Consider the following 23,663-nt stretch of genomic DNA (forward strand, 5'->3'; position numbering starts at 1 on the left):
GCGGCAACTATTTTTGGAAGCTGTTTTTGAGCCCCAAGTGTTCCCCTCCATCTGATTCTCGTCCCTTGCCCGGACATCTCAGGCCTAAACTGCCTCAGCGGCGCCTCCCACCAAAGGTTCGGCCCACCATACAAGGTCTCTCTCCGCTTCCCCAGGCCCGGGGAAGTCGGGAGACTGCTTCTTTACCTTGCAGCAGGGAGGATGGCGTAGATATCCGACAGATGCTGCGTAGCTTCGAGGTCTAGGGCACTGCCAACGCCAAACCGCCGGCGTCCGCCATTAGCTCTTAAGACAAGGACCATCCGGTTAGCGCGCGACGGAAAAAAGGTCCTCAACCGGCGCCTGACGACCGTTTATGTAATTTTTTAAATGCTTCTGTTTGGCTTCCACGCCGAATTGAAAATTATTTAAACGTACTTTATGACCGTCATTTTTTCCCAGGAGAATAAAAAAATGAGTATACATTTTAAAGTGGACTTTTAAAAAATTCATCGGGCACTTCCGTGGGCATCCCCAGTGACCTGGCGCGCTAACGAGAAAGGGGCCTCGCGGGGCCGGAAGCGCGGAATGGGGACCAAGATGGCGGACCTCAAGTCCCCTCAGAAGCTGTCAGGGATGCCTCCGCCGCCTGAGGGATTGGGAGGAGGCCGCTGCTCGGAAATCTCCATTGAGCTTATTCGCTCCCTGACTGAGCTGCAGGAGCTAGAGGCTGTGTACGAACGGCTTTGCGGCGAGGAGGTGGGGGGCTGAGCCTATTTTTCAAGGAGGATGCAGGAGCAGTGGGAGTAGGAGCCGTCAGTCTTGGAAAATCGGGGTGTGGGAAGTTAGCTGCCAAGGGAGACAAAAAAAAAAAAAAAAAAAGCAAAGCACCTCGAGAAGCAGGAAAGCAGGAGTGTAGTTGGGGTTGAGGAGGGAGAGCTAACATCTGTTCACTCTGTCTGATGCCCCAAGTTTGTTTTGCCCTATTATCTCGGCGATTCCCTCTACCGCCATTGATTTCCCTGGCCCTTAATCACAGGTTTCTCTGCCAGAGTAAAGTTGGACCGAGTATACGTCAATTCGCTTGCTTCTCAAAACGATAAAGGCTTTCTTGCATTGGTTTACCAATTTAAAAATTGTGAAACGCTTTTACCCCGTTATCTCATTTAAGCCGGGAGTTGTTTCATAAACTTGAAGCGCTTTAAGGCTTCCTCTTGTGGGAAATGATTTGGGGATGTAATTTTAACGTTTCGGTTAAATGTACAGCTTTGAAGGAACTTAGAATTTTAAGACTCGGGCTTATCTAATCTTGAACAAGTCACTTCGTCTCGTACTCCTGCATTGTATTAAATGAGGGGTGTGGACTGTATTTTTGTCGAAGATTCCTTGCAGCCTCCTTTGCTTTTCCGTGGCAAACTGATGCAGTCAATACATTTTTGAATGTCAGTTGTGTTCCTTGACAGAAGAGATCTAAGCTCTGATCTAAAAGTTCAATATCTGTTCCTTAAACTAAACTTTTAGTTAAGGTTTAGCACAAAAGGCAGTTTCATCCTGGAAGAGGAGGGATCATTGATATCTTCAAGTATGAACTTGCACCAACTCTAGCAGTTTCTGAAGCTTTTCAGCAAGATGTGCTTTTTAAAATTAAGTACTCTTAACATTTCTAAGTTTGCTTTTGTTGAGTCAATCAATGGGAGAGAATTAAGTCAGTCTTACAGGCTGAACATTAGTTCTGCGTTTGTATTTGATGACTGTCAAGGGGAAGTTTCCCTCTGGATCCTACAGGACTGTCAACAGCAATGTAGAGCTAATATTAATGCTACTGTTGAATCATACACCATATGCTATGTTAAACACTTTAGGTTTGTTATCTTGTTTGGCTCACGCAATAGCCCTGTGGTGTATGTATTACTGTCCTTATTTTACAGATGAAGAAATTGAAGTATAAGAAAGTTAACATTAATTGAGGTAATGCAGTAAATAATGAGACTGACAGAGAATTATATTTATCCCTTCCAGGTACTAACTGTGCACTATGAAGAGACTTTTTTCTAACTGCCACTTTAGAAGTTTCATTTGTTTAACCATGATATTCTGAATGCCTTCCTGTGGTAGGCACTGTGCTAATGATATTGAATAAAGGTTTGTTTCCTCCCTTTGTGGTGTTCACCTGCTAGATGGAATAAGATATATATAAGAAAACAATCATTTTGCAATGTAATAAGTACAAAAATGAAGTATTGTTTGTTAGAGTCCATGGGAAGCTTAGTGAAAGGAAAGAACATGTTTAAAATAGGATTCACCCTTCAGCTAAGTGGTTGGGCTAGATAACTCTTAAGGTTCTCTTTGATTCTGATGACAGACTGTTTCTCTGTTTCAGAAAGTGGTGGAAAGAGAGCTGGATGCTCTTTTGGAACAGCAAAACACCATTGAAAGTAAAATGGTCACTCTCCACCGAATGGGGTGAGTCTTCATCTCAGCAGGAGCTGTTTTAAATTCCAACAGGGTCCACTGGATAAGTCACTGTTTTCCCTAACTTTCTGTTATAAAATGCTAGTTGAAGTTGAAATATAGAGGAGTGTTATCTCAAGGTAATGTGAACACCTGAAGGTATAGTTAAGTGGTTCTCAAAGTGTCCTTGGAGCAATAAGTACCAATATCATTTAGAAACTTGTTAGAAATGCAAATTCTGGAGCACCATCCCAAATCTACTGAACCAGAAACTCTAAGGGTGGGGCCCAGGAATCTGTATTTTAATAAGCATACCAGACATCCTGGGATAGGATTCTGAAGTATGTCTCAAGTCTGAGAACCAGTTTTTACAGACTTTGTGTATTTGCTAGTCAAAAAAATAGCTCTTTGATCTCATCTGTTGGATAGTACATTTTATACTCACTTAGCGGTTGGGAAAATCTGGTTTTCTAGTTCTATTTAGGTACTTATTTAGGGGTATTTATAGAAATTAACTTTTTATTAAGTATAGACTTGAGTTTTCAGTAAAACACTTTTGGGAAAAAGCTGTGACTAGAGTGAACTGAGCTAAGAGTTGTGAGGAGGTAGAAAAAAAAAGTAGAAGATACAGTCTCCATCTACAAAAAAAATTTCCATCTCTTACCCCTACCCTCTGCTAATATGGATATATATGTACTGACAATGTGTGTCTCCAGTCCCAACCTGCAGTTGATGGAGGGAGATGCAAAGCAGCTAGCTGGAATGATCACCTTCACCTGCAACCTAGCTGAGAATGTGTCCAGCAAAGTCCGTCAGCTTGACCTGGCCAAGGTAATCCCGTTGAATTAGTAGAGGATGGTAGAGAAGCCACCATATTAGAAATTAGAGCAAAACCATCCCATAGAAATCCACTACAAGATACTAAAATCAGAAATTACCAGAAAACTCCAGACTTAGAGCTTGTATGAATATAGACATAAAAATCCTCAACAACATTATTACCAAACTAAATGCAACAACATATAAAAAGGACTATACTATGACCAAGTGGGATTTGTTCCAGGAATGGAAGGTTGGTTTAATTTCTGAAAATCGGTTAATGTAATACATCATATCAATAGAATAAAGCATGGAATCTGCATAATCATCTCATAGACTCAAAAAAAGCACTTGACAAAATTCAATACCTCTTAACGATAAAAACATTCAACAAACTTGGAATACAGGGACCCCTCCTCAGCCTGATAAAGGGTGTTATGAAAAACCTATAACTAACATCATACTTATTGGTGAAAGACGAGGTGCTTTTCTTCTAACATCAGGAACAAAGCAAGAATGTCAGCTATTGCTGCTTCTCTTCAACATTGTACTGGAGGTTCTAGCCAGGGTAATTAGGCAAGAAAATTAAGTAAAAGTCACCAGAATGGAAAATAAGAAATCTAATATGAACCACACATGTAATTTAAAAATTTTCAGTAGCCATTTTTAAAAAGTAAAAACAAAATAGGTGAAAATAACTTTAATAGTATTTCATTTAACCCATCATATATCCAAACACCATTTAAGTATGTAATTACTATGATATGGTATTAGCTACTACTTACCTTCTTTATTTTTGTACTAAGTCTTTGAAATCCAGTATGTACTTTACATATGTCCTAGTTTGGACTAGCCACATTTCAAGTGCTCAGTAGGCACAGGTGGTTAGTGGCTTCTGTTGAATAATACCTGGTCTGGGCTCTTAAACAAGTTGTGCCAGCCTCAGTTTGCCCATGTGAAATAGCATAACTCTTCCCAATCTATTTGTTCAGATTCTGCAAAAATAACTTACCACAAAACACTGTTGCCACACAGTCACTAACATATTAAGGTTTCTTGCTTATTCTAAGAGAAAAATACTTTTCATCTATTTCACTTACTTTATTATTTGGTTTACAATGTTATGTTCCCAAAATGTCAAATACATTTGATTCTACTATAAATTTAGCTATATATATATAATATAAGTCAAATATACTTATGGATTATCCATATTCCTACTTCCATTAAAATGAATGATCTGGTCACATAAATAAAATTGTATGATACCTATCAGTGGTATTGATCATCATCAGTAACAGTTTTGTGAGTGGTAGTTGTGGTATTTTTTAGTTCACCAGTGAAAGCTGAAAAGGACCTCTGATTAAGTGAATTCAACCCCTGAATCTCCCTGCCTTCCTGAGAGATGTTTTTGAAAAAGTAGGACATTATTTCTAAGCAACAAGTCTTTGCAGAACCGCCTCTATCAAGCCATTCAGAGAGCTGATGACATCTTGGATCTGAAGTTCTGCATGGACGGAGTTCAGACTGCTTTGAGGAATGAAGATTATGAGCAAGCTGCAGCCCATATTCATCGCTACTTGTGCCTGGACAAGTCGGTCATTGAGCTTAGCCGACAGGGCAAAGAAGGTTGGTATCCCTCATTGTTGATTTCTAGTTTAGTTACAAGCATCTGTAATCTGAACTCGGCAAACTATCAGGAAAAGGGCATCTGTTAGGAAATTTCCTTGTCCAGTACTAGAAACTCTATAGGTTCTAGACCATCCCAGGTCTATAACATATTGTTACATATTGCTATCTGTTATATGACATTATTAGTAACGATATTGTTAGTGCCATTTTACGGAAAAGGAAACTAAATCAAGATCACCTGTTCTTCTGGCCAGTGGATTCTTTCCACTTGACCATATTCTCTACATGTAAAATTAATTTCTTAACCTACTATTCCAGGCCTCCATGATCTTTTTTCATGTTATTCACTCATGTATCCATTCATCGTGCACATATTTATTGAGCTTTATATACCAGGGTATATATACTACTTGTAATACTCTGTAAATACTCTTTTCATCTTTCTGTTTCTATTCCTTCGCTCATTTCATTCCCTTTACCTGCAGTGTTATGTTCCTCTAGGTACCAAAATTCTGCCGAACTTTTGGGAGGTGGGATATTACCTTTAGGAATCCTTTTCTGATTACTTTAACCAGAAATGGTGATGTGCAGGCACCTTTCTTATGATACTTATTATACACTGAATTTTGTTATAGTTATTTGTGCACGAATCTTACCTCTTTCACTTGATTATAACCTCTGTGACAGTATGATCATGAATGATTCAGCTCAATCATCCATATTGCTAGTAAAATAACATGCACACAGCAACACAGTAAAGACAAGTAGTGATTCTACAGCATCTTACTACACGGATGGACAGTGACTATAATGGGGTGTGGTGGGGGGACTTGGTGATGGGGGAGCCTAGTAAACATAATGTTCTTCATGTAATTGTAGATTAATGATAACAAAATAAAAAATAATAGTAATAACATGCACACAGTAAGAGCTTAGCCCATATTTAAAAAAAAAAAATAGTGGTGCACAAACTAAGTGGCATAGACCTGGCATAGCACCATTCTTTACATTAATTCTCATTTTCTCCCCATTGTGTAGGGAGCATGATTGATGCCAACCTGAAATTGCTGCAGGAAGCTGAGCAGCACCTCAAAGCCATTGTAACAGAGAAGTTTGCTATTGCCACTAAGGAAGGGGATCTACCCCAGGTGGAGCGCTTCTTCAAGATCTTCCCACTGCTGGGCTTGCATGAGGAGGGACTAAGCAAATTCTCAGAATACCTTTGCAAGCAGGTAGGGCCCCTGATTGCCTACAGGATAATGGTACAGTTCTCTGCCTGCAGAATGGGCCACTGGATAGATCCAGCTTCTGTAAATACTTCATCACCTCTGGACTTGACTCCCCTTTTCTGCCCTTCCTGTAGCCTGGCAGGACTGGATGTATACATTTATTTAATACTTAGCTATTGCCAGTCTACTGTGTACCAGGCATGGCCTAGATATCTGCAGATGCACATTTACTGCCAAAGACCAAGTGAAAGTATAGGAAAATTTTAAATGCAAATTCTCTGACAAGGTGAATCACCCTTTTCAAGCTGTCAGCCAGGAACTGGCTTCTTTTAAGATCATTTGGAGTGGTTGGTTATTGGTTTTAAGACCCCATGACTAGGCTTGAATCTCAAAATAAGCCACCTTGAGATAAAGTAGGTGAGGTCACTTAAGGTTAGTTGTGAAAAAATAAACAGGCTTGGAAGTCTCAGCTCTGCCCTACCCCCTACCTTAGATGGAGAGAAGCAAATCCCAACAGGCATGCTGGGTTTTTTTTAACTATATATAGAAGTGCATCCAGCTTCTCCTCCCCCACCACCCCCTGCCAAAGTTCTGTATAATGGAACACTATTTTGCCATGAAAAAAAATGAGTTCCATACATGCCGACATATTTCAGCATCTAACATATTTGGTTCAATAAGTTAAACAACAGGATGCTGCCATTCCTGTTTAAAATGAGGGGGATGGTGATAAAAATGTATACTTGTATAAGCATAGGATATTTTTGGAAGGGTTAACAGTTGTTTACCTGAAAAGGAGACTTAGGAGACCAAGAGACCTAAGTAAGAGGAAGAACTGTTTTTTACCACATTCCTTTGTTCCTTTTGAATATTTAAGTGTGTTTTTACCCATTCTAAAAAAAAGAATAAAAATAAAATATAACTGCTTTGTGGGCTTTTTAAAAATATTTTTCTATCAATATTTTGCTAACTAAATGGCATCTGGTTTTAATCCCTTAAAGTCCCTTCCTCAGTACCCAGATTCCTACTCCATGAAGCATCATTAATGATAACTTTGAGTTACACTTTGAGTCGATTATTGAAACTGGTGACTGTCTCCCTTGGCAAATGGCCAGTGCATATTTTCAAAGAACAGGAAAGCATTATTTATACCTCTGAATGGAAGAAGAGCTGCCACTGTGCTCAAGTTCTTTGTCCTGCCTGAGGCCCAGACAACCCAAGACCCCCAAGAGAGGTTCCTCTGTGCTGTCTAGACTTTCAGGCATCAAGAGGAACAGGAGAAAAAGGAAGCCAATGAGAGGTCTCTTTGGAAAACTGAGGCTAGTCTTTGGTTTGAGAAATATATGTGGATTTTCTACTTTTTTCAGGTGGCCAGTAAAGCTGAGGAGAATCTACTGTTGGTGCTAGGCACGGACATGAGTGACCGAAGAGCTGCAGTCATCTTTGCAGACACGCTGACTCTTCTGTTTGAAGGCAAGCCTCTTTCTTCACCCTGGGGACACTGTAGACATTTCGTCTTAACACCTGCATCCTAGCTCTTCTCTCCCTGATGCCTTTAATTGAAATCCTGTGGTTTGCTCTGTATTAACTTATTAGAGAATTAACTTCCCAGTTCAGTATCTGACTAGCAGATATTAGAATCTCTCAGGTGTTTTGATCATCCCTAATCCTCAAGATCCAAACTCTAAGAGTAACTATAACTAAAATAAATTACCAGGAAGAGAGTGATGCTGATTGCCAAAGACGCACCAGTAGAAACTATCAATATAACTTAATCAAATGCCTGCTAGTATAGCAAGCACTGTGTATATTTAACAGACAAATTTGCTTAGCAACTCCTAGCACTGACAAGAACCATTTCTACCCATTTGGGGAGTTGAAACAGCCAAAAAGGGTTGGGTTAGACCCAGGCTCAGTCCTGGATGGGAGAGATGAATTTATTTTGTGGGAAGAATATTTGGAATCCAGGCCTCTTGAGTTTTTCCTTCTAGGTATTGCCCGCATTGTGGAGACCCACCAACCAATAGTGGAGACCTATTATGGTCCAGGGAGGCTTTATACCCTGATAAAATATCTGCAAGTGGAATGTGACAGACAGGTGGAGAAGGTGGTAGACAAATTCATCAAGCAGAGGGACTACCACCAGCAGGTGAGCAGGGGAAGCTACAGGTGGTTTGGAAGCAGCATTAGCCAGCAGCACTGAATAGAATAAAATTGGGGTGGGGGGGAATGAAAAAAGGTGCAGATAGGAGAAAAATAAATGTCAAATGCAGACTAGCCTGCATCTTGCCTGTCATCAGCTTATTTTGGACTTGTTTTTAAGGTGATAGTGGCCTAAGTACAAGATTGAAAAGGAAATAGAAAGGGCTTCCTGAAAAGGAACACAACAGAAACATTAATTAGACCAGTTCACTGTCACAGAATATGCAACAGTGCCTTCTGGTATATTTCTGGTATTTATAATGAGAATAGTAATGAGAATTTTATTTCTTAAGGTCATATTAAGTGTCAAGTAATTTGTCTCAGATTTCTCCTTAGCTTCTTAAGTAAAGGAACATTTGCTTTCTTAGAACTTTATTTCTCTATTTCTTTGAGCAAGAGAAAGTAAGAGTAGGACTTAGAAATAGAAGCAGGCCCATACAATCTTATTTCTGGAACTCAAGGAAACTCTATACAGTAGTCTATTGAAACACCATTAACATTACTTTTAAGTGCAATAATAGAAGGGGGCATTAGCATCTAAATCAAGGGTAAAACTTTGGCCCATCATCTTAAAAGCCTACTTTTGGCTTGTCTGTTAAGCAGACTAAATCTAAACATTATTGTATGCTAGAAGTTTGGAGAGACCAGTAAGAGGCAGATAGGAGGGTGGGGAAGAGCATTCTCATTTCTGTTGTATATTGCAGTTCCGGCAGATCCAGAACAGCTTGATGAGAAATTCTACAATGGAAAAAATAGAACCAAGGTAATAACCCAATTTTCTTCAACCTATAGGAGTTTGAATTGGTTATCACATATCATTCAGAGACTACTCTGTTACAATGTGCTCTCTGTCTTTAAAATATTTTATCTGATTCTTGTGGGGTTTTGTCAACGGAGTGTGTCATATAAACAACAGTATACATGTGTGGTTCATAAAGAATAATAGATCATTACCCATATTTTTGAAGCCCCCAGAGTGACTCTCCTCTCCCTCCCCAAAGGTAATTATTGTCCTAAAATTTTTAAAACTTTTACTTTTTTCTAATAAAAGTAATATGTGCTCATTAAAAGAAAACCCAGACATTATACAAATGTATTCATTTCCTCAGTTTTACTGAGTATACATTATGTGCCAAGCACTGGTCTTTGGTACTGAGGATATGGCATCAAGCAAAGTAAGCAAAACAGACATAATTCTTGCTTTGGGGCATCTATGGTCTATAAAGTAGATACACCTTTATAATAATATAGACTGCAGTGGGGTATGGGGGGACTTGATAATATGGGTGAATGTAGTAACCACATTGTTTTTCATGTGAAACCTTCATAAGAGTGTATATCAATAATACCTTAATAAATAAAAATATATAGGCACACCTCGTTGTATTACACTTTGCTTTGTTGTGCTTCACGGATACTACATTTTTACAAATTGAAGGTTTGTGGCAACCCTACATGTTGAGCAATCTGTTGGCACCATTTTTCCAACACCATTTGTTTGCTTCATGTCTGTCACATTTTGGTAATTCTCCCACTATTTAAACTTTTTCATTATTATTATATTTGTTATGGTGATCTGATCAGTGACTGTGACTCACTGAAAGCTCAAATGATGGTTAGCATTTTTTAGCAATAAAGTTTTTATTATTATTATTAAAGTATCATTGGTATACAATTTATGAAGGTTTCCCATGAACAACATTGTGGTTTCAACATTTTCCCATATTATCAAGTCCTCACCCCCTCATCGCAGTCACTGTCTATCAGAATAGTAAGATGTCAGAGAGTCATTACTTGTCTCCTGCGTGCCAAACTGCCTTCCCCTACCTATATTGTGAAGTAATAAATTACTTTTTAATTAAGGTGTGCACATTAGTTTTTTTAGATGATATTAGTGCATACTTAATATAGTGTAAACATAACTTTTATATGTTCTGGGAAACTACAAAATTTATTAGGCTTGCTTTATTGTGATATTCACTTTATTGTAGTGGTCTGGAACCAAATCCACAATATCTCCATGGTATGCCTGTAATAGCTAACTGTGTGTGTGTGTGTGTGTGTGTGTGTGTGTGTTTTACTATAACAAATACTAAATCATTTAATCCAGGGTTTCTCAGCCTCGGTGCTTTTGGCATTTTAGCTGGATAATTCTTTGTTGTGGAGAACTGTCCTGTGGATTTTAACATGTTTAACAGCATCTCTGGCCTCTACCCACTAGATGCTGGTTATTGATGCTATCAGACAAGCCAAATATCCCCTAAAGAGTAAAATCACCCCCAGTTGAGGATTGACGATTTAATCCATAAACACTTTTTAGAAATAGGAAAACTTCCTGGAGAGGCAAGTGACTTGCCCAAGGTCCCATAACAGCTAGAATGTGTCAGAGCAGTCTGACTATAGAGTTCAGGCTGTTAATCCTTATGATATACTAAGTGTAGAGCAGAGGAGAGCATGTATAAAATGATGTAACCTAAGCTGATGAAGTTCAAGGAAAAATTCCTGAGGAAATGACCTTAGATCTGAGACCCTAAGAGTAAACAGGAATAAGAGTGAAGAGTGTTCAGGTAGAGTGAGGAAAACATGTGCAAAGGCCCTAGTGTATTTGAAAAAAGTGAAAAGAAAGGCAGTGTAATTGACGTGCAGAGTTGGGAAGAACCTGAAATTAGCTGAATCTGGAGAAATTGTTAGAATCTGGAGAAATTGTAGAGGATACAAGGCCATTCAGGGTCTTGTATCCTAAGAGCTGTGGAAATCACATGATTACAATATGACCAGATTTGTTTTGAAAAGATCCTCTTTAGTGTGAAAAATGAGTTGATTTGTGTATATACTGTGAGGGAGGGGTTCAACTTCATTCTTTTCAATGTGGATATCAGTTACCCCAGCATGATTTGTTGAAAAGCCTATTCTTTCCTTATTGAATTGTCTTAGCACTCTTGTGACCGTAAGTGTGAAGATTCCTGGACTTTTCAATTAATTTATATGTCCATCCGGATATGCCAGTACCACACTATCTTGATTGCTGTAGTTCTTTAGTAAATTTGAAATCAGGAAGTGTGAGTCCTCCAATTTTTTTTTTACACGATTGTTTTGGCTCTGCATCTGGGTAGATGAATGGGTGTGGAACACAGTTTAATGGTGTATCCTAAAGTCCACCACAGCTAAATAAGAAGTTGGGAGATGTGGTTTTTTGTTTCACATGAGGCAAAGATAATTCTTACTCAAACTGCTAACAAAGATAAATTTTCCAATCTCTTAATTTAGCCCTGGCAGTTAGAGGGTGAATGATTCAGGTGAAACATGCAAATGGCTATGTGATTGACTGCCGTGTCTGATTATAATCAGGCCAGCAGAGCCAAATGACTCTCTGGCAGATTTGACCCTTCTGGGGAGGGGGAGTTTGGGACTAGGTTTGCCCTGTAGCTCTTACAGCTGATGGAATCCAGTGACCTCCTGCTTATTCCTTCTGCTCCATGTCTCAGGGAACTGGACCCTATCCTGACTGAGGTAACACTGATGAATGCCCGCAGTGAGCTGTATTTGCGCTTCCTCAGGAAGAGAGTCAGCTCTGATTTTGAGGTGGGAGACTCCATGGCCTCAGAAGAAGTAAAGCAAGGTAAAAGATGTTCCCCATATTCTGGCGGAGGGCTAGGTCTTATTTAGCACTATTTTGTAATTTCCTTAAAAAGGAAATAACTGGGGCTTGTTAGCCTCTGGGGGTTTATGGGCAAATTGACTCCCAGGAGGAAATCTAGACTTGCCAAGTTTTAGAACTGGACTGGATCTTTGAGGCCACCTAATCATTTTACAGATGAGGAAAGCTAATGCCCAGAATGGTTAAATGATTTTCCTCTGCACTTTTCCTCACACCATGCTTCCTTGCCAATTCTGATTTGGGGACTGGTGTATAATTTAAGTAGGTGATAATGTGTATATGATAGATAGGTAGAACAAAAAGGTTAACTTCACAGGGGAATTTTGGGGAGTCATAGGAATATTCTAAAACTGCATTGGGGCTATTGTTGCAAAACTCAATAAAGTTACTAAAAGAATCATTAAACAGTACACAAAGGATGAGTGAATTTTATGGCATATAAATTATACCTCAAGAGTATTGATGTATGACATTGCAAAGAGTATACAGAAAGAGTAGAGTATGTAGTAGAAAGAAAGCCTTTCACTCCCTCCCTCAGTCTACCAGTCACAAGATTTAAAGGGATAAATACATTGAAAATAAAAGGTGTGCCACAGTCGTTTAATTTACAGATTGACTCTTCCGATGTTTAAGAAGACTATTTAATAACTTCTGGTGAAGTAAATGCAGGATTCCCTTAACTATAGACTCAAGACTGACCCAGCATCTGTGGCATCCTGCGTGGCTTATGCCAGTAGTGCATGGCAAGAGAATTACTTATAAGACCCAGGTGGTATTGCCTTGAATTGGTGTTTAAAGGAGGATGTATGCTCATTTGGAGTTTGGTGCTTATTGCCATCAATAGTCTCACTGTTGAGAGCTGTGCTGTCCAATACAGTAGCCACCAGCCACATATGACTGTTTAAATCTATATAAAACGTAAAATTCAGTTCCTCGGTCACATTAGCCACATTTCTAGTGCTCTGTAATGGCTACCATATTAGACAACACAGATACACAACAATTTCATCGGAAAATGCTGTTGGACAGCACTACAGACAATGAAGTATTCTATACCAAATATATTTCAGTCTTTGCCCTAGAAACTTAATCTTTTGAGTCTTGCTAATTAATTATAAGGAAATAATGGAAAAGAAGTAAAAAGTTCTTTGTATGAAAAATTCACTATAATTTCCAATTACTGAGATTTCCAACTATCACTAATAGTGGCAGAACACATGAAGATAACCTAGGTGTCTAAAAAAAGAGAAGTCTAAAACAATATGGATTATCTACCTGTTGAAGTATGACACAGCCATTATTTTTAAAAGCTAAAAAGAGCAAAAAATAAGCTTTGTGGAAACATTGAAAATATTTATAAGTTTTTAAGACAGAATACAAAATTGTGTCTATGATTATAACCATATAAATTATGTACAGATTTGGAACAATTGGAAAGGAACCTGAAAAAATGAAAAAAGTTGATCTGTTTCTCTTGGGGAAGACAAGTGAGGATTCCTTTATTGACTGTCCCCTAGAGCACCAGAAGTGTCTGGACAAACTCCTCAATAACTGCCTGTTGAGCTGCACCATGCAGGAGCTAATTGGCTTGTATATTACTATGGAGGAGTACTTCATGAGGGAGACTGTCAATAAGGTAGGACAAAGGACACATCCCTTGGAAGTGGGGTTTCCTGTCCAAGAAGCCACGCTGAAGGAAATGGCTAAGGCAAACATATTCCTTAGCCCTGCTTTGAGAATATCCTTGCATGCAGACTAAGTGACACCACTGTGTATGGTGAGAGAGCATCTTTGGAGTTGTCATGCTCTTGATGTACCCAGCTTGGACTTCCATTCCAAGGATCACAAAAGAATACCTCAGTTCCTCAGAGGGCTACTTGTTCCCTGCCTCCTTGGAGGTATGTAGGTAAAGAACCTCAGGGAAGAGGGCCTCTTATGATGTCCTATATCCCAGCTAATGGATGTCCCCAAGGCAATGGCCCTATATGCTTAATTTCCTAATATAGTGATCAGTTAGGGAAGTGAGCTATTTGGCAAGGAAGGGCCACACCTAACTGTGACCAGAGTAAGTCATGTCAGGAAAAACATGGAGAAGGTATACAAAAGGAAGCAGAGCCAGGGCCTTTTCCAGAACTATCTTGAACAGTGACATGCAGCACTGGGCCCTCACTGGGTACTTTGCCTTTTGGGTAGGCTGTGGCTCTGGACACTTATGAGAAGGGCCAGTTGACATCCAGCATGGTGGATGATGTCTTCTACATCGTTAAGAAGTGCATTGGGCGGGCTCTGTCTAGCTCTAGCATCGACTGTCTCTGTGCCATGATCAACCTTGCCACCACAGAGCTGGAGTCTGACTTCAGGTATGTTTGACTCCCTTTCTGTTTTCTCAGAGGGAAGAAGGTCCTAGTTGTGATTGATTCCTGAGCCCTTTTTTTTTTTTTTCCTTATGGTTCTAGTTTAGTTCTATATAGAGCATAAGTTCCTATCCATAACACTACATCCTTGTCTCCAAGTTCTGTACAGCAGCCACATATCTCCTAGGCCAAATCTGTGTTCCCTGGACTGGGTTGGAGGGATTATGGGCCCTTGAGCCTAGGGAAAAGAACAGGTGGCTCAGATGAAAGCCATAGTTGTAACATTGGCAGTCATAGTTACCCTTGCTACAGGCCAGGCACTATGCTAATCTCTTGCTTTTATACAGTCCCAATAACAAAGCTATGAGGTAAGAACCATTAGCTCTCCTTTGTAGATGAGGAAACTGGGCCTCAGGGAGATCGCACACCTCATAAATAGTGGAATATGGAACAGAATCCAGAAGTGACTCTCAAAACCTAGCCAACTCTTACATGGTACTGCCTTCCACTAATCTCTGCTGCCTCCTCTTGAGTTTGTTGAAGCTCAGCGGTAACAACTGAAAGCCACATAGAGACTAAAGAATTGGCCAGTCTCCCCTGTGTTCTTGTCACATCAGTGCCCTTGAGGGGCTGTGGTCTCTCATGTACCCTGGCTGCTCAAAGTCTCCTACAGTGGCCTCAGCATTGCTTATTCCCCCAGGAGAGCAGCTCATGCTGCTGGGTCAGGGTAATGGGCCCTCAGGTCCCACTGTCCAGGAGGCCAGGTTGGGCGTTGTCAGTCCCCGTATGCCATTCTCTCTCATAGGGATGTTCTGTGTAACAAGCTGCGGATGGGCTTCCCAGCCACCACCTTACAGGACATCCAACGTGGGGTGACAAGTGCCGTGAACATCATGCACAGCAGCCTCCAACAGGGCAAATTTGACACAAAAGGCATCGAGAGCACTGATGAGGCCAAGCTATCCTTCCTGGTAGGTAGCCCCATGTGTTGGGGCTGGTCAGTTTATCTTAAGAGGGTAAACTGTGGCCTCTAAGGCACAGTATAATCAGCCTTCAACAGATAATTTTTCTCCACTGTCTATGTAGAAGGAAAACAGCTCCTTCAAAGAAAGCTCCTCCTAGAAGGTTGTGAAACCATTTACCCAGGGACCTGTCTCTGAGCAGCCCAAGCCGGGACATGCACTGTTCCCTGTGTGGAAGGCTGGACACCTCAGGTCTCCCCAGTGTTCATTCCCAAGCACACCACCCAGGTGTTCAGGAGCTCCACTGAGCATCAACCTCAGCCTACATCTGGCCACAGAACTGACTTAATATCTGTGCCAAGCCTCCAAACCACTCCTCTGAGGACAGTCCCCAGGCCCACAGCATGAGTGGGTGCCAGTCCTTTAGGTCTACCAGGACTGCTTTTCTGGTACACTTGTCAAGTTTTCGTTTTCCTCAGAAAGGTGGCCCTGCTAAATAAGCCCTTAGCTACCCAGAGTGACAGATGTGATGGAGCAGCAAGTGTCACCAGTTGCTTGACTGCTCAGGAAGGAAAAGCGTGGGAGGATGCAAGGATTTATACAAGGTAACAGCCAGTTTGTGCTGAACCAAAAACAACACAGATGAGTCCTGAGCTCATGATTAGGCCTTTCTGGCACATGCTATCTTGGCATAAGTGGGAACAGCACTATCAGAGGTCATCCTGCTCCACCCCCACATTGGCCAGACTGAGTTGTCTTGGCTCCTGAGGCTCAGAACCCAAAGGAAACATCCAGTAGCAGAGCTCTCAATCAATAGTCCACAGGTGGGGTCTGTGACATTTGGGTTTGGATGCAAAAATGTGTTTGTTTGCTTTTGGGAAGCAAGGTCGTTCACTTTTATCAGATTCTTAAAGGAGCCCCTGACCCCAGAAGAGGTAAAAGCTGTTGCTTTCAGAGACAGAAGCCTAAGCATGCTAATACTCTACCTGTTTAGGGGGAACCCACAGTAACTCCCTCAGACAAACCCAGTATGGAGGCTATTTGGCGGCCCTAGTCTTTTCTTGTCACTGAAGATGCTTTCCCTGAGCATGGGTTCTGTTAGTCGGGGATGTCATAGTTGTTGCTGAAAAAGAGGATCAGCTCCAAGATATTACTGCCTTTGAAACTTTCAGAGGACTTTGCTAAAATATCTAGCATCCAGCTTCAGGTGATCATGAACTGACTTGATTTTTCTTTCTATTTGCTCCTATTTCATTTTTTACAGAACTTTCATGCTTTCATTTCTCTGCTCAGAAGTGACTCCTCACTGCCTACCATGTCAAAGCTAGACATCTTTGCTTAATGGTACATTGAAGGCCTCCTGAATCTGACCCATCCTGCCACTCTAGTCGTGTTTCCCACCAATTGGCTTCACAAGTCCCCATCAGGCTGGCTGCTCTGTGTTCATGCATTTGCTGCTCACATTCAGACAGCTTCATTGTTTGAAGGCCCAGAAGATAAGGCCAACAAAAAAGGTGTTGCTAAATGCCTGGTGACAAGTTTCTAGTTTTCCTGATTTCAAGTACTTAAAATGTCATCACTCCCACTGCAGAGCCTATTTCTTATGTCACCTTGATTCATTTGGCTGTCAAGATAAATTCCCCAATGGTGCTGACATATTACTCACTGTGAGCTGGGAATAAGCCCAGTGAATCCATGCTTACAAGGACTGTCAGTACAGGGAAACTTTGAAATCAATACCTTTTGAACCCAAATCCATTTTCCCTTCATAACAGATTTTTCTTATGCACTTAAATACCTTGGGAACATTTACACTGTGGCCTTCATCCTTGAGTTGTCCTGACAGTGCAGCTACTCTGGAAGCCTGTGATGTTCGCAGCCGAATGTGCTGGCATGCTAATGGCCTTAAAGTCCTTTCCATCCACAATGGAAGCGGCTAGAGCGGCACTAGGGGGAGCACAATCTTTCAGTATTGGCTGCAGGGCACTGATGAGGGAAGCACTCTTGGGGAGGCAGAAGGGATTTCTTAATCTCAGTCCCCAGGGTTCTGGGATTCTTCTTTTACCCTGAAATCCTGAAGCTCCTGACTCATCTTTTGAAAAAATGGCTTTTCCCCACCCTGCTCTGCCTTCCTGGTCATGTCCCTTGTACAGCAGTTCAGAGACAGTATGATCTCCTCAAACTCTCTAATTCCTCCCACACACAGCCTCTGGATTAGTGTTCCAAACCACAATGGCACTCAGGTGGCATTCACCTGCTTTAAGCAATCCTGGGTGCCACCCCACTGTTCACAGGAGTGTAGGCCCCAAGTCCCAGGCTGACTTCACCCACCTCTGCAGCTCCACCTCTTGCCGTTTCCCTGCCATGTCTGTGCACTAACTGTCCTCCTCCTCTGATTCCTTTGGGATTTTCTGCAACTCGGCATTGTTATCCCTTCTCCACAACACATTCATTAACTCATTCATCAAATATTTATTGAGAAATTCCTATATAACAGGCACTATTCCAGGTTTCAGAGCTGAGGTGTCTTGTTCCCACCTACAAGCCAGCTTAAAGGGGTCTGTGAGCCCAGAAGAGGTAAGAGCTGTTGCTTTTAGAGACAGAAGCCTAAACATGCTAATACCCCACCTGTATAGGGGAACCCACAGTAACTCTCCCTCAGACAAATCCAGTATGGAGGCTAAACATGGAGCAAAAAGACCTGAAACCTTGGGTCACTACCACTGAGGTCACATGACTTTGCTGCCTTGGTGTCAGGCACAGGAGAAAAGGTGAGCCTGGTTCCCCATTCCGCCCAGTCCCGAGCCCTGAAAGCCCTGACTGATGACAGTGCTATGGTGTTCTTAGCCCACCTCAGAGCCTCAGGAGTACAGCTGTCAGCCAGTCTGGTGCTGGAGTGGGTACAAACACCAGGGAGCAAGATAGTCACATACTTCTGTCCTCATCTCCCAGGTGACCCTGAACAATGTGGAAGCCTGCAGTGAAAACATCTCTACTCTGAAGAAGACACTGGAGGTACAGGGGACATTGCCTATCAGTCTTCAGCCGCTGCAGCCTCCCCAGGCCTCCTTTTGAGAGGGAGTCCCTCACCCTGTGGGGGACTGTGGCTCTCCCTTCAGAGTACTTGAGGGGATTCACTAGTGATTGATATGGTAGCAAGGTGGCTCTTGACCATGGGAAGAGCTCTGAGAGCTGACCCAGATGAGAATTCAGATTAGCTCTTCCAGCACATACTGAACATGTGACCTTGGACAAGTGCCTTAACTCCCTGAGCCTCAGTACTTGTATCTCTGAAATGAGATGCAGAACTCCATCCTATCCAGATTTCAGTTTGTTGGGTAGCTTAATAAGAAAACAGTGTTGAAAACACTAAAAATGATAAAGCCCTTTATGAATTTTAAGAGATTAAGATGAAATATGGTTCACCAAACCCTATACAAAACTCATTTGCTATTACCACTTTCTAAAGGCTGCATGGTATAGTGGGAATTGCTTGGGCCTATAAGTCAGATACCTTGAGTTCAGATCTCCACCTGACCACTGACCAGGGCCTGAGGCAAGTTCTCTAAACTCCCTGAGCCTCCGTTTCCTCGTTTGTAAACAGGGGAATGATCTCCTCCCCAGGAGACTGTTGTGAGAACTGAACGATATAAAACACTTAGTACATGAAACTCATGCAGTGGTAGTTTATATTATAGCATGGAGCAGTCACTTTGTTACATACCGGAAAAAGAAGGGCCTAACTTTCCCCCACTCCCAAACTCTGCCTCTGGGAAAGAAGGGAAGCCAGGGTCCTGCGTCCCTTCTGGCACTCATACTAGGGAGGGTGTTCTGCTGCAGAGGCACAGGGCTCAGTGTGCAGGCTGGCAGTAAGTGTGGACTCCTAGTCTGGGCAGACTGAGGCTGGAACCAGCACCGGGAATGAGGGCCTGAGGCTGACGGGGCTCCTGGGGGAGGTTCAGAGAGAGCAGCCAGGTAGACATTTACAGTAGTACTGTAACCTGGGCCAGATTAGGAATTTACCCTAAAAGGGCCTTACAAGAGAATGAAATGAGTGACACTCACGAAGTAACAATAGCTTAGTGTCTGTCACGTTGTATGTGTTCAAGAGGGTGGCTGCCATCATTGTTTTTCAGGCACAGTCCCTTAGATTTTACACCTGACTTTGCCCTTAACATAGTTTGTTGGATTTTGAAGTAAAATTTTGGGGAATGTTAGAGATTCAGAACTGAGCCAGTAGAATTAGCCATAAAAGAAGAGGATAGCAAAGAGTTGAAAATCCATTTCCCAAAAATCCCAGCCCCCTTAGGTTTGCATTTCACATGTATTCTTTCTCAGCCCCACCAGCAACCCTTTGAGACAGTCAGATCTGGTGGCGTGATGTCCATTTTACAGATGAGGTTAAAAGACTAGTTATAGATAGTAAGTATTGGAGCTGCTGCGGGAATGGAGGGCCTCTTGTTACTAGATTAATCCCTTTGCAAGTCTTCCACACTGCTGCTCCTGCTGTAGCCGAAACAGCACAAACTTTTAAGGAGGCTACAAGAAACGCAAGCAGCTCTTGGTGACCCAAAATATGGTGAGCGTCAAGCAGCTCCTCCAGCGGAGTTCTTTATACCAAGACTGTAGTGTGAGGTTAGGAATGGGCTGTCTGGAGCTAGAATTCCCAGTTTGAATCCCAGCTCCACAATCTACTGCTGTGTGGCTTTAGGCAAATTATTAACTTCTCTGGACCTCAGTTTCCTCATCTGTACAGTAGGGATAATAATATCTATTTCATAAGATAGGTACTTTAATTGATAAAAGTAAAATGCTTTAAACAAGCCCTGGCATACTATAAGCACTTAAATCTTAGCTATGATCATGACAATCTCCCTTGGGTAACCAGACCCAACTGTTCACAAAGCAGAAACTCTAACAGCTAGTGTCTCCTCAATGCCTACTCTGTGCCAGCCACTTTGTGCATTATCACATCCAACTCTCAAAACCACCATGGGAACAGGAATTTGTGTTCCCATTTTATAGACAAAGAAATTGGAGCTCAGAAGCTTTGAATCACTTGACCAAGATCACTCAATTAATACGTGGTTGAGCCAGGATTTGAAACTAGGAATGTCTGACTCTAAGTGTTTCTTATTCACACCCCGATACCAACACCCTCATATTACAAAAGGGGAACTGGGAGCCGACTGACTAGCCACCAGGATAGAAACCAGGTTTACTGAAACCCATCCAGGCCTCTCACCTGGGATGGACTGTAGCTGCTGCCAGAAAAGGATGGAGTTGAACAATAACTTGTTGCATGTTGGCATCTTCCTTGCCTTCCCCACACTTCCACGGCCCAGGCATGCTCAAGCCTGACACCTGAGTGTTCTCCCCTAGAGTGACTGCACCAAGCTGTTTAGCCAGGGCATTGGAGGAGAACAGGCCCAGGCCAAGTTTGACAGCTGCCTTTCTGACTTGGCTGCTGTGTCCAACAAATTCCGAGACCTCTTGCAGGTAAGCCTCAGGTTCAACTGATGATTAAATCCTGTGCCTGTGTTTTGCTCTGAGAATACTGTTACTGGCTTCTTACGCATTTCATGTATAAAACGAGATGGTGAGAAGAGGTGAGGGAGTAGCATGCAAGCCACTGAACTTGTGCAAGTCCTTTGAAGACTATAGGTTTTGTAGCAGTGCAGCTGTCGTATTGAGAAGCCAGCACTCTGGTCCTCTGGAATCTCCACTCAGCCCCATAGGGCACAGAACCCTCAGAACAGTGCTTAGTGGAAATGGATACACATGGTTACTCAGACTTGCCATTTGGCCTGAGCCAGAGGCGCTGGCACTCAGAAATCTCTTTGAGAGTTTACCAAACCAACCCCATGGCCTCGTGTCCAGCATGGACCTGAATCACCACAGATCTGGAAATGAACAGGTTGTTCCTGGTCTCTTTTATTATGTTAAGACTCAGCTAGTGCCCACAGAAAAGCCTTAGAGCTGAAAGAATGCCCTGGCCGTCAAGGGATGGATAGAGCAGGAGGAGGAGAAGGGGTGGGGGTGGAGGTGCCTTCTGTGTCTGATGCGTCTGCCTTACCCTTCTGCAGGAAGGGCTGACGGAGTTAAACAGCACAGCCATCAAGCCGCAGGTGCAGCCTTGGATCAACACCTTTCTCTCTGTCTCCCACAACATCGAGGAGGTCAGCGTAACCATAGGCAGCCATCAAGCCCAGGGTTACCCTCAATACCCCCACCCCCAACTGGAGGGCAGTGGAGCCGCATGAAGAGACTAGACCTTATATGCTTCTCAGTCCCCCTTCTCTCACCCTCAAAGGCTACCTTCCTCCCAGGAAACAGGTTGTTCCTACAATTAGAATGGCTCGGAAAGACATCTGAAGGGAGTTTACCTTGACCTGACACATCCTTTTTTATTGAGGCTTTTTACCCCACCTGTCATAGACTTAGGAGCTTTTTTTCCTAGCCCAATTTATTTCATTTCTGTAGAACTTGAGATGCAAGAGAGAACAAAATGCCAGGAGCATTACCACATTGTGTGGGCCACTGCTGCAGCCTCAGGCCATTTGCTGGTCAGAAGTGTAATGCAACAGCAGCAGCAATTTCTGCCAGCCTGGGTGTCCAAGCTGGTTTTAAGCTGGATTAGTCAGAAGCTCCGCAAGAGGGAGGACCTCTTCCTCTGTTTGCATAGAAGAGTGGGAGTGGGGTGGAGCAAAGGGTACTTCTTGGAGAGGCTCCAAGTGACCCTCCTTCTTGACAACAGGAAGAATTCAACGACTACGAGGCCAATGACCCTTGGGTCCAACAATTCATCCTTAACCTGGAGCAGCAAATGGCAGAGTTCAAGGTGAGCAGGGTCTCTAGGAACCAGCTTATGGAATTACTCACATCTACCTAAATCAGCAGACAGCAGTTTCTCATCATACTTGTACTGGGAACAAGGAAAGCCCTCCCAAGCCCCAGCCTATAGAAACATTCCCCAATGTCCTCATGTAACTGTCCCACCCTTGTGGAGCCAGAAGGGCTTAGGTCAGACTGTCACTGATACCTAGCCTCTGTGTGTAGGCTGGCCTTTCCCCAGTCATCTACGACAGCCTGACTGGCCTCATGACAAGCCTTGTTGCAGTCGAACTGGAGAAAGTGGTGCTGAAATCCACCTTCAACCGGGTAAGGTCAAGAGAGCACAGTTCCCTCGCTCTGTCGTTTACCCTCCGAGGAAGACAGGACTTGCATCCTTTGCTACCCCAAGGCCATACATACCTAAGCCCAGTCCTTTTCTGTCTTTTGAGGCCCTGGAGCCGACTGAGGCACCACCAGAGGCCCAGCTGGCCTTGCAGCCCAGAACTGAGGGAAACAGGTCCAGTTCTGCTTGACCAGACGGCCAGGCTGTGAACTGTGACTGAGCTTGTGTCCCCCTGCAGCTGGGTGGTCTGCAGTTTGACAAGGAGCTGAGGTCACTTATTGCCTACCTTACCACGGTGACCACCTGGACCATCCGAGACAAGTTCGCCCGGCTCTCCCAGATGGCCACAATTCTCAATCTGGAGCGGGTATGTGGCCTAGCCAAAGAAAAGTGACTGGGAAGAGAGGCCAAGACAAGATTTGGATCCCTGCCACTCCTTCAAAACCAAGTCTCCACCAGCAGCCCAGCCATTTGGGGCACCTTTTTCCTGAATACCCCTGTTCTGCCTCTGGTGGAGCCCAAGGTTTTCTCTCCAGATAGCCCCTCCTTGCTAATTTATCTGTTCTTCCCCACAGGTGACCGAGATCCTAGATTACTGGGGTGCCAACTCTGGCCCACTGACATGGCGCCTCACCCCTGCTGAAGTACGCCAGGTGCTGGCTCTGCGCATAGACTTCCGCAGTGAGGACATCAAGAGGCTGCGTCTGTAGTTGCCGCGGTGAGCCTGCCTGATCCATCCCACCTCAGGGCTCCTTCCCTAACTAGCCACAGCCAAGGAGGGGGGCAAGGCTATCTGGCTTCCGAGAGCTCTGGCAGCCCAGACTGTTCCACTGTGGGCAGCAGGGAAAATAAGGCCTCAACTCACTCCACTCTTTGCATGCAGAGCTAACTAGGTAGTGCTTTGGGGGCAGCTTCTCCTCACCAAGAGAGGTGGGTCCCTCTGGGCTCCTTATTAGGTGGGAAAGCCAAGCAGGCCAGCCTTCTGTATGGGTGGTCATCTGTCATCCTGGAACACTGCAGCAAGCAGGCTGTCTCCCTGGCAGCGCTAAAGGACTTGGGTGTACCTGGGGACCTAGGAAATTTGGTTTACTCTGAGGAGATGCTGTGATGTTTTGATCACCCTGAATAAAGACACTCCTTGGACAGACATCAGTGTGTTGTTTCTAGGCAAGGCTGGGTGCTACAGGGCAAGACAGGTCT

General features: G+C 43.1%; 2 protein-coding genes across 4 annotated transcripts in view; one reads left to right on the forward strand and one right to left on the reverse strand.

Annotated features, from left to right (window-relative positions):
• The window catches only part of SF3B3 (splicing factor 3b subunit 3), a 60,997-nt gene extending 60,642 nt beyond the window's left edge, over positions 1–355 (reverse strand). Inside the window, exon 1 of the mRNA XM_036926935.2 lies at positions 187–355. The gene's annotated coding sequence lies outside the window, so the exon portion shown is untranslated. The remainder of the gene's footprint in view (positions 1–186) is intronic.
• A 190-nt stretch (positions 356–545) lies between these two features.
• COG4 (component of oligomeric golgi complex 4) lies at positions 546–23,612 on the forward strand. Of its 3 annotated transcripts, none has more exons than XM_036926941.2 (19): positions 546–738; positions 2,360–2,442; positions 3,147–3,261; positions 4,704–4,878; positions 5,920–6,113; positions 7,478–7,583; positions 8,102–8,259; positions 9,017–9,075; positions 11,798–11,931; positions 13,488–13,606; positions 14,164–14,330; positions 15,130–15,295; positions 18,239–18,301; positions 20,669–20,785; positions 21,373–21,465; positions 22,044–22,127; positions 22,346–22,447; positions 22,702–22,830; positions 23,039–23,612. In XM_036926941.2, the coding sequence occupies exons 1-19, from the start codon at positions 568–570 to the stop codon at positions 23,171–23,173; spliced, it is 2,370 nt and encodes a 789-aa protein (XP_036782836.2). In that variant the 5' UTR covers positions 546–567; the 3' UTR covers positions 23,174–23,612. The 3 variants fall into 3 exon arrangements, with proteins under 3 accessions (XP_036782836.2, XP_036782837.2, XP_057349182.1); XM_036926942.2 differs by having other exon boundaries at positions 584–713; positions 2,364–2,442; XM_057493199.1 differs by having other exon boundaries at positions 603–713.
• The last annotated feature ends 51 nt before the right edge of the window (positions 23,613–23,663 follow it).

This window comes from Manis pentadactyla, chromosome 15 (assembly GCF_030020395.1).
Source record: "Manis pentadactyla isolate mManPen7 chromosome 15, mManPen7.hap1, whole genome shotgun sequence".
Taxonomy (NCBI): Eukaryota; Metazoa; Chordata; class Mammalia; order Pholidota; family Manidae; genus Manis; species Manis pentadactyla.